Source organism: Hippocampus bargibanti, linkage group LG01, assembly GCF_051943395.1.
Source record: "Hippocampus bargibanti isolate YZ-2025 linkage group LG01, ASM5194339v1, whole genome shotgun sequence".
NCBI classification, from domain to species: Eukaryota; Metazoa; Chordata; class Actinopteri; order Syngnathiformes; family Syngnathidae; genus Hippocampus; species Hippocampus bargibanti.
The window spans coordinates 30,995,950-31,007,632 of NC_142734.1; the positions used below are offsets into that span (position 1 = coordinate 30,995,950).

Below are 11,683 nucleotides of genomic sequence, written 5' to 3' on the forward strand. Positions count from 1 at the left end.
CAATCTATCCGTCTTTGCCTCCATTAAATATCGTATTTTCCGGTGTATAAGGCGCGCCCAATAGCCTTGATTTTCTTCCGAAGATGATCCTGCGTCTTATACGCAGGTGCGCCTTGTATGTGAAGTAATATTCCTTCCCTCCCTCCACCTCTGCGTGCCCTCTGCCCGTCTCCCCACGATGGGGTGCAGAGCCTTCAGCCGCTCTGCTACCAAACTCTGGGACTCACTTCCACCCAACATCCGTAATACTGACTTTCTTCCCACTTTCAAATCCCACCTCAAAACCCATCTGTTTAAAATTGCATTCACAGTTTAGTTTAATCAGCTCTTTTATTATTTAGCATTTTGTTTATGGTTTGATTGTTCTGCTGTTTATTGTTCTTTTAATTCCAAAGTGTCCTTGGGTGGTTTGAAAGGTGCTTATAAATGAAATGTATTATTATTATTATTATTATTATTATTATTATTATTATTATTATTATTATTATTATTATATACTTCAGCATGATTGGTCAGCCTTGGTGTCCGTCATGTAAACATCCACCCCTTGAAACCTACAATGTCTGTGTGCATGCCTGTGCATGAGGCAAAGTACACAGCTCGGCCGGAAAGAGGCATGCAATACAAAATCTAACTCACAGCACACAGTACGTATCGTCGTAACTTGAATGTTCGTAAGTTGGGCAGCGTCTGTAAATGGAAAAAGTTTGGAAGTACACCATTCATTGGGGGTGTGCTTTATACTCTGGTGTGCCTTATACACCGGAAAATATGGTATTTCTATATTATATTTGGAAAACCTTTATATATTTATATATTAGATTTGGAAAATGTTTTTTCTACCATTGAAGGTGCACCTTATATTCTGGTGCGATTGATATATGGAAAAGGTTTGAAAATACACCATTCATTAGTGGTGAGCCTTATACTCCGGTGCGCCTTATACACCAGAAAATACGGTAAAACAAAATTGCGTAGACCACCTGCCCTTCAAAACAAATATTTCAATGTCTTGTTTTTTTCCATCAAATTGCAAGTTTCGCAGAGGGGGCACAGCAGGAACGCCAGTGAGGCGTAGCACGTCAACTCAATTCACAAACACGCTGAATTACTCCTTGTCTCTGTCACGAACATTTTTTCTTTTTACACAGAGTGAGGACTACATTCTGTTCCCGAATTAGCAGATGCGTCAGGGGCACGGCTGATTTATACGCTGGCGCTCCGAAACAGGCGCAACGTGTCTCCCAACATGCTAGACTCGATGTTAAACCCATTTTTATGCTGGGTCTATGAAAATAGGGCCCTCAGAATGTGTTCCTGATATATGAAGCTCGATTTCCAACCCAAAAAGCTCGTCTTGAATTCAATAATATGTCGAGATTTTATTATTGATTTTTCCTCCACGAACAACACTGTATGCAGCGGTGCAATGGTTGTTTTAAAGGTATATATAAGTAAAGTTGTTTGAATGTATGTAAACAGAAGGAAAGCATAGCCTGGGAGACATTATTTACTTACAGGGAAGTTTTGGGGATTTGATTTTTAATCCAAATGTGTCATCTGCTATGCTTTTATGGATGATAATAAGTCACTCACTCTTTGGATTATACGAAAAGTTCATCTTTATTGCAGCTTTATTGCTTTTTGGAGATGCTTTGTAACTCTGACTTGGCATATTGTGATGAAAAAAACTAAACAACTTATCAAAATACCTGTATCCAATATTTGCTTAAAATTGTCCGTCTCATAAAGTTTCTTTTTGTGCCATTTCAATACAATAATGTATGCGAGTTTTTTAAATTGAAAACCTGTTTTGCTTTAAAATCGGCCCTTTAGGATACTTGAGTATTGACTTTGTATTGAGATATAGGCAACAGATGGATCTGTGTCCCTACAGCAATTTTTATTATTTTTTTTAAATAATTTTATTATAAAATAATGTATATATCCAGATTAAATCATATTTTTACAACTGGAAAGATGTTGTAATTGAAATATTGTTTTGATTAAAATAAACAAATTAATTAATTAATGGATACATATATGTATGAATGAATGAATGAATGAATGAATGAATGAATGAATGAATGAATGAATGTGAGCTGTCGTTTTTAGATCCAATATGAAATAAACTGGATGACGGCATCAATCGTATATAATGGTTTTATTTCTCGGAACATCTATTCTGTTGTTAGCAGTCATTTTCGACTCAGGCATACTATTCTTTTTCTCTCTTTGCCGGTATAATAAGATATCTTCAGAGTAAAATAAAATAAAGTCCGGCTGACTGACATCTCAGCGGACAGTTCAAATCCTGTGATCTCTCTTCAGAGGATGCAGTCGGAGGTGATCATTTAACAAGACCGCATGCTGACAGAGCCCAAACAAATCGGCCCTAATGGTTTTGTGCCACGCGTGAAATGACGCTTTCGTCCATCACTTTCCCATAAAACTTCTAATTCGTAACACTTTGAGTCGATTCATGTCAATTGATGTCCCACCTAGGTGGTGTACTGGGAAGACGACACAAAACCAGAGACCATGGGGAAGGTTCGTGTTCCGTGGAACCATACCTCTGTGACGGTTAGCGGCTTGGCAGGGCACACGCAGTATTTCCTGACTGTCAGCGCCTTCAACACAGCGGGCACTGGGCCCTTCCTTCCGGCAATCAATGTTACCACGAAAAAACCGCGTAAGTCTTCCAGACACCCCGCTGCTCTGCTGCTTCTTTTTGTTTACACTGGGATGATTATATCGAGGCAAAAACTGTGGAGGCTACCAAGTTCTTTGTCCTTTTGTCTTGGCTTTCTGATGTAATCTGCGATGTCAGGGAAGACAAAGTCAATTACAGAGTGCCGGTACGTCCTATTCCCAGTGCGACAAATAACTAACTCTTTATTCGGCCATTAGAAAACTGTCAGACTTGAACTAAAATTCCCGCTCCCTCTCCTGTTCCCCATTGGCTTGCACTCACATGTGAATCACATCTGCAAATTTCCCCATTTTGGGACTATTAAAGGCTTTCTGATTCTTGTTCTGCCTTGACTTTTCCATACAGCGTTACATCGTGGCAGTTTTCCCCGATTCTGCGGATTAATTATTTGCGGTAGTCTGTTTATCAATATTCTGCAAGTTGAATAACTGGCGAGAGGGGCAATCACTTGCTTCACGACGCCCCGCAACACATACTGTATGCATGTGCTTGTCCATTCGGCGTGTCCGTTTATTACTTGACATAAATACTGTAGGTATGCTGTGTGCTCATTTGCATGAAGTTCCACTGACTTTATCAATACGCGAATATGTCTAAGTTGAATTTATTTATGTTGTGCATGGTGGCATTTCACATGAATCACAAGCGAGACTGACCGTCAAAATAATGACCCGATAGCATCAACTTATTCCAAAAGTTGCCAGTTGAGTATGAATAGGATAATGTATGTCTCTGTCTATGCAGTACTTATTAAACAGTTTTAAAAATACAAAATACAAATACTCCCCAAATACCGCGAGGATGACGACCCTATTTTCCTCATTATAAGGCACACCTTTCGGGATTACAATTTTCTCAAAAGCTGACAGTGCACTTTATAATCCAACATGCTTTAAACATGAACCAATCTTCCCATTTTTGGATAGAGTATTTTAAATGTTCTGTGAAGTGTTTTGTTACAGCCGCAGCAGTTGCGAAATCTCTGTACAAATCAAACTGTATTGTATTGTATTGTATTGTATTGTATTGTAATTTATTCCGTGCAGCATGGCTGCACCTAGTGGATGCATATTGAAACGACGGTCGCAATTGTAGCTTTTATTCTATGCGCCTGTTTCAAAATAGATCCAAGAAGCGTTTTCATACCAACAAAGTATATATGTTATTATAATTTATAGTGCAATACTTTTTTTCATCAATATATTGTTAATGTAAGCTAAACGAAAAAAAAATGTCACCGGACCGCTCCGACTGTGTGTTCCAATATGACTGTTCAGCTCTTTTTTTTAATTATTGATGACTGAAATGTATTCATAATATTCATTTAGCCCTTTCAGTCAATTATTTACCTCGCCAAGGCACCACAAAGTCCTTTGCTGTTTTGCTCACTCTTCTTATGATCCTTGCTTGACTAGGACGACAGTATATCTCGTCATCTCGTCATTTTGTCACAATTCCTAACTTTGCAACTATCTCACGTTGCAGCACCATCTCAACCGCCGCTGGATATTGAATGGACTCTAATTGGCTCGCAACTTTCTCTCTACTGGGAACCTGTGGTGGCACTGGAATCGGAGTCAGAAGTTACAGGTTACCAAGTGAGTTATTGCATCTTTTAACATCACCATGTGTAATGCTTAGCAAACATATTCACTGACGCTCAAAGGTACTCCTCTTCTTTCTTCTTTTCCTTTCGGCTTTTCCCTTCAAGGGGTCGCCACAGCGAATCAGTAACCTCCTGATTTGCTAAAATAAAATCTTTGATGTCTACCATTATTCGTTTCACAATGGAGAAATTCCAATTTACAGCAACAAAGTGATGAAAGGAAGAGAGTAGACGAACAAAAGTATGAGTGGCTAGAAAGGCAGCCACTCTCGCAGTTCCATCTTGAAGTCATAATAACATAACAACTAAATAATACGACACAACACATGCGACACAGACGGTCATTGAATTTTAACTATTTTTCTGCATACTTTTTGTATTGTGCAGACAGAGAGAGAGAAAGAGAGGGAGAGAAAGATGGGGAGACAGGGGAGGGAAATGGAAAGAGAGAGAGAGAGAAAAGGGCAAAGAGAGAGACGTGGGAGGGAAATGGGGGGAGAGTCAGAGAGAGAGAGACAGAAGAGAGAGATGGGGGCGAGAGAAAGATAAAGGGGCAGAGACAGAGAAAGAGAGAGTGTGAAACAGAGATGAAGAAAGCGAGAGAGGGGGGTGATGGGTGAGCGAGAGAGGGGGGGCGACAAGTGAGAGGGAGAGAGAGAAAGAGAGCAAGAGCGAGATAGAGATAGAGAGAAAGAGATGGTTGTCGAGAGAGAGAAAAGAGAGAGAGAGACAAAATCTTTACTTATGAACAAGGCTTGCTTGGGCTTCTTATCTGGCCGTGTTTATTTCAGCCACCTTTTTTTCCCTTTCAGTTGTCATATAGGAGAAGTCAACTCAAAGACATAAACACACTCACAACAACCAATTCAACAGCGGAGTTGAAGCTTCCTGAGGTCGACGATGAATACATCATTCACATTCAGTCGCTGAGTGAAGGAGGCCTGGGCCCCGCTTCAGATGCTATTCGAGTCCACCAGCTTAGTAAGCACCTTCTTTCACCTTTAAGTGGTTCAAGGAAACTTCTTTTTTTCACTTGCATGAAAGGCAAACACTGACGACAACACTTTTATTTGCCCACCTCAAACGGCATGTTTTACTTCAACACTTTGATTCCTCATCTTGCCGAGCGCACCGAACGTGACATGAGGATACGCTGGGTCGTCTGAAAGATCTGTATTTTTCTCAAATTGAAAAATTCTTAAAAAGAAAACACTTCACACTTTTAACGGACGGTAATTTGACCGAGAGTTCACACCCCACCTTGCTTAAGTCCCCATACCACTCAGCGGGATGGAACTGGTTTCGATTTGGCTAAATATCGCGGCGCAATTCATCCCTGTCTCAGGTTGACTTCCTGCATAACCACATTCAGTGACTGTCCTGTGTGACTCCACGGGGGCTCGTCTTCAAGTGGAGATGCTCATTTGCATATAAAGCTACCTTTTATGCTCAGTCCCAGAGAAAAAAAAAACAGTGAAGGGATATTTGAGTCTCAATGTCTGATGACGTAAAAACTATTTCTTTATGTGCTGACACCTTTGAAGGACAACCGACACCATTTTTTTTGTTTCCTAACTGACATCAGAAAAAGGTTTTATAGCATCTAAAATACCCAAAACATCAATAAAAATGAGTTAAAGTGTCCCAAAACTACTTCAAAATGACCCAAACTGTTCATATGACATACACAAACTGTCAGCAAATTGCGTTTCCGTCCTACACAAACTGCTGCCATAAAACAGCATTGAACTTGAACTTTAAAGGAGAACCGACGTCACTTTTTTGTTTCCTAACTGACATCAGAAAAACGTTTTATAGCATCTAAAATACCCAAAATGCAGTATGATATTTTTAGTCAAATGCAAAACACCAATAAAAATAAAGTAAAGTGTCTATAAAGTACTTCAATTTGAAACCGGAAGTGGCCAGTTTCAGAAGGTCCCGCCCCTATGTTCGTGGTGTCACGGCAAGACGTCTTGCCTTGCTCGAGAATCAAAACAATGGCTTTAGATTCGGAGAATATGCTTTCTTGTTACTCATCCAGTTATGAATATGATTTAAATAGTTCTGAAGAGGAAAGCATACATGTTTGCAATCGATCAAATAATTTATTCCGTGTCATTTTGAGGGGGGAAATGTAGCACCGAATGTGTGTCATCTGGGGGCGGGGGTGAAAGTAGCACCGAAAAGAGGCAGGGCGACTCAGTGGAAACGGGCTGATTAATTCCTTACAATTTCTGTCAGTGAATATCAAATAGATGCTCGGTGCCACACACACAAGGATTCACCATCGCATTATTTATGTGTTTTCCTTCTAATTTCGCCATCAACACGGATTAACACGAAGTTTTCAGACCAAACAAAATATTGCAAAATGCATTGAGGTGATGCAAGGTATGTCGTTTCTCACTGAGGGGCGTTCCTTCAGTGACGTAGGGTGAGGACTCGTCACCAACTCAAAAACAAGACTTCCGGAATATTCAGCGCGAGTCTTAAAACGTAAAATATAGCTATATGCGGTGGAGTCATTTGAAGCCATTTTACAAATTATGGACACACCTTGTCCGGAGACGTCGGTTGTCCTTTAAAACAGTCATTTATAGTCCTTTTAAAAATCTGTTATTAAATCTTCTGGTTCTCCATCTGGACTATCTGATTTCGACAAGAACCGATTCGCTCGGGTGGCTTTTTGAAATCGCTTTCTGTCTTCTACAGGTATGAGCGCTCGCGGCTCGAGAGCCTTGAATGCTGACGCATCCCTGCCCTCCCTGCTCCTCCCCGTTGTCATATCAACATTCAGGTTGACACTGTGATGCTTTCGCTCAATTTTATTTTGGTTTTATTTAAAATTTTTGAAGTGTGTCTTTTGGTTTGGAGATATTTTGCGGGTATGAAGTAGAAGAGGTGTGGAAGCACTGGCTGTCTCCATTTTCAGCCTTTTTGTTTCCTCTCTAATCGAGAATGATGCAGATGCCTTACTTCCATTCATGTGCCACAGTTGTTTCGACCTTCCTTTTATTATGATCCCATATGCAGATTTTCATTAGTGAAGATCTTTGCGTAATCCGGGCCACCGGATGAGAGGTGACGGTTTATCTTTTGTTTTATTTATTTATATTTTTTTTCTCCCTCCAAATTGGCACGCAGGAGCACAATACTTCTCATGCGTCTGTGCCTTTTAAACTCATTGACAGAACAAAGCGACACTTTCAACTATCTTCATCTTTACTTGCTTGTCAGCAATCCTGTTCCATACTCCAACTCATAAAAGTCAATTTACCTGATGTGATTTGACGATGGGAGCGCTCCGTTTAGCATGAGGTTTTTATGCTTGGGAGCGGTCCTTGTGGTTTCCCGCACACTGATGGATCGGATTTTACTGAGCATTTACCAAGACTGCATTGCGTGGTGATTGAGTCAGAGAGGTCTTTGAGTACCGCGGCGGTGCAAAAATCAATCCGACTTCTCCTTTGGTTTTGAGGCGGGGGGGTGTGCTAATCAATACATCACAAGCTAACTCATTGGCACTTTATATGACAGCAGTTAATAGATAAAAATTGAAAGATCGCTGTTTAAACATAATTACCAAAATAATGACATGGTCAGGTGCCAATGTTTTTTTTTTGAGCTTGTGTACACAATGGGCCCACAAAAATGCAGGAGGGGGCGTTGCTCCACGTTCTCAGCATAAATTATGTCCAGTAAATAATTGTTGCTATATAGTAACCTTATGGAAGGCCTTGTTGGCATTACTGTGGGTATTCAGTATCATATACAGAGTACAACGGAAACAATAGAAAAAAGAACAAATTAGGCATCTCAAAGTCATTTTCTTCTTTTTTTTTTTTTGTTTAATATCGACAAAATGATATACAGTCAAACCTCGGTTTTCTAACGTCTCGGTTCTTGACCAATTTGGTTTTCGACCAAAAATTTCGGGTTTTTGATGCCTCGGTTTACACCCAGATGACGGCTGAAGAAACCTTCTCATCCATGTTGTATTACCACCATTATATAGTCCACCACTGCGTACGTGTTAATTCAACCGCGCTTCCGCTATTTTAGGACTGTCACTGTCATTTTGCAAGGGAAACAAAATTGTCTTGAGTTAGAAAGTGTTTGGACCACTTCACAAAACAAAAATGTACTTTTTTTTAACTCTTAGTGCTATTCTTTCCACCTCACATGCCGATTTGACAAAGTAACTTTGAGTTCCGGGAAAACAGTTACAAGCGTTCTCTGATTTCATGTATGACATTTTTGTTTAATTAATAAGACGTACATTAAACAAATTAATCAACAGCGAAATCCCTCTGGGTGATGCCGTTGCCTGGGGGCTCAGTTTGCTGTCAGCAGGAGAAGCTTTGAGAGCTGCCACAAAAAAAACAAACAAACAAAACAAAAAATAGACGCCAGTCTGATCATAGCAATCTCTCCACCGGCTTCTTTTGGCAAAATGTACATTCAGCTGTGTTTATCACTTTGTGAATCCCTCCGCTGTTGCGTATTTGGATCGGCATCTTTCCACAATGTGTGTTATTTGTCGTCATTGTTTGTTGTATTCAAGCCGGCCGGCCTCAACTACTTCATCTTTCGAATGCTCTTTTCGTGGCCAGATAGGTGCTGTCATCAGATGTCTGACAACTTGTGCCACAAGTGGCTCGGTTTGAATACCGACACAATGAATGGAGAATCCCAAAGGCCCTTAATGAGCAGACATTGAAACAGCTTCATATATTTGATGAGGCTTGGGGAGGCAGGGTGACAAACACAAGTTGGAATACCAGGTTTCTCTCAAACAACTTTGAGGGCAGAGCGAGTCTTGATGTTCGCTGGATTGGAGGATTTTATTTTGAAAAATTACCCAAACCTATGTTAGATACGTCTACAGCTGGGGTGTCCTAAACTTTTGCAAAGGGGGCCAAATTTGGTGTGTTACAAATGTAAGGGGTGGGTGGGGGCAACCATGGCGGGTGTTTTTTACATATAACAACAATTATTTTAAATACATTTCAACGAGCCATTCTGTTTTTATGTATTTCAGTGAAGCAGTTGCCCAATTTCCTCCCATCCTTGAACCATCTGCGCTTGCAGTCAATGTTCCTCCTTTTATTGATTGTCACCATTTTACAACATTGGGGGGCTCATTCAGTCTATTACTCATATAGTAATTTGCTGTTCCGAATTGATCCTCTATATGGCAGCATTTAGCACAAGCAGGTATCAGCACTACTGCCCAATGTAATAATTCTACATGTGAGCCAGACATTCTTGATTTTATGACGGGCAAGCTGGATGAAAATTGATCACGGGGCACATTTGGCCCCCGAGCCAGATTTTGGACATACACTGTACTAGTCTACAGTATGTCATTCTTGACGCAGGCCAAGGTGCGCTTCTCTGTCATATGATAGGTTACCGCTAAAATGAAACCCAGGAGATAGCAAAAAGACTTGAAAACAAACGTCTTTGGAAAGTTTCTTTGGAAATGAGAGAAAAAAAAACAGTATCAGGAGACTTAGTTTAAAAATTGATTTTTCTCAACGGGAGATTCCCACGCACCAAGCTCACTCGGTTTAGAATGCGGCGATGGTGAGCCATATTTTCCAAGCACTTTGTATTTGTAATGTATCTTATTTTGAAGACACATTGGCACATTTAAATGTTACCGTTGTAACGTTTAAATGTTGCGACCAGATAGGACGTTCCTTGTGTCATGATTCGTATTTGGTATTCTATTTAGAAATTACTATCATTTTCATGCAGGGTCCATCATATTATTTTGTTGTCCCTGAAAATATTGTCTGACATTAAATCGGTTTGTGGGGCAAAAAAATATATAAATTTAGGGGCCGCTACATTAGAGGACAAAATGCTACTGTCCATCATGAACATTTGTCATTTCTTGCATCATTGTATGCGGTTCTTTTGTGTACAAATCTGTTACTTTAAGTAATGTAATTTTACCAGTGTTGACATGGGAAACATATCTTTCAGTTTTTAAATAACGTAGTGAATAGTTAAAAAATGCAATTTTTCATTAATTTCCAAGGAAGCAATGGCGGCATCTTTGTTTTTGTATAGTAGCAGTACTGTGGCGATGTTTTAATGAATAAGTGTGAGCGCTGCCAAGCACCTCCACGTTTTGTTTATTTCCTGACCTGGATTTTTGGATTTTTGTTTTTAATTGAAATTCTGCACAAAGGTCAAGTGTTGCTTTGAAAGAAATCGGAACACGATGACAAAATTATGTTCATGTGTCAAACTTGAAAAATATATGAGTGGGTGGTAACATTTCTTAAGTTGAGACAACACGGGCGACCTGGCATCGTCTTTCTTATTCGATCAGAGACAAAAAGCTGCCAAAACGGTTTACAGTGTCACAAAATGACAAGTTGCGCGGCCCAGCATGTCAACGCTTGGCCTTTCTGTTCACTCTCGTATGTATTTTGCCGTGCGAGTGATCTCTGTGAGATCGTGGCAGCAGCGTTTTCACATTGAAAAGTCATTTGCTGATCATGTAATGCTGAAGCTGTGCATGTATAATATCGTTTGGTGCATTATGTGTTTTCTAAAGGAGGCGGTTAATAAAAACAAACAAAAAACTGTGATTTTTGACTGGATATTTGCGAGACACTATAAAGATGTACGTTATAATGTGATCGTCATTTTCAGCATCGGTAGCTTCATTGTCTTTAACTGCAGGTTAATTATAAGTGGAGCCGCGCGGGGTGGGGGGTACAGAAGCTATAAAATGCAAATTAAATGACAATGTTGTCTTTCTTCATAATCAAATGTTAGGGGGTAGATAAATGTGAATCCGTTATTCATTTCTGAATTGATCTCATAAGGGGATTCATCACATGGAATCTTACGCTTTTGCACTGGAGCATCTAACGTTGGCTGTTTTATCTCATTCTTCGAACATGTGTAGGGGGGAATGGCTTTTAAAAATAAACACATTGACATCAACATTATGAATGAAAAGATGCAGAAAGAAGAATACCTTTAATGATTTGGCCTTTATACACACACACATGCACCATAATTGATCTCTAGTTGTTGATTATGGTAGCGTAGGCTCTCGGCTATTAACCCCTTTGACAAGAATATGGAATTCAGCATTTATAATTCCGGTTAGTTGGTGTCGAGCAAGGGTGTCAAACTCATTTTTTACCGTGGGCCACATTGAACTTACAATTTCCTCTGGAGGGCTTTTATAAATTTATTACATATAGAGTGCACAACAAATTCACGAATAACCAATTTGCAATTTTGAAGTAAAAAATAATGACTGTTATTGTTGTTGACGTGGAACAATCTGAAATTTTGGTTTAAACTAAACAAGCATCATGGCACTTAAC

General features: G+C 39.8%; 1 protein-coding gene across 2 annotated transcripts in view; it reads left to right on the forward strand.

Annotated features, from left to right (window-relative positions):
- LOC148903880 (contactin-3-like) overlaps window positions 1–10,923 on the forward strand; it is a 59,523-nt gene extending 48,600 nt beyond the window's left edge. For both annotated transcript variants that reach the window (XM_089010318.1, XM_089010309.1), the window contains 4 exons: window positions 2,506–2,692; window positions 4,199–4,311; window positions 5,132–5,300; window positions 7,035–10,923. In XM_089010318.1, the coding sequence (XP_088866444.1) occupies window positions 2,506–2,692; window positions 4,199–4,311; window positions 5,132–5,300; window positions 7,035–7,132 (567 nt within the window). In that variant the 3' untranslated portion in view covers window positions 7,133–10,923. The remainder of the gene's footprint in view (window positions 1–2,505; window positions 2,693–4,198; window positions 4,312–5,131; window positions 5,301–7,034) is intronic.
- The last annotated feature ends 760 nt before the right edge of the window (window positions 10,924–11,683 follow it).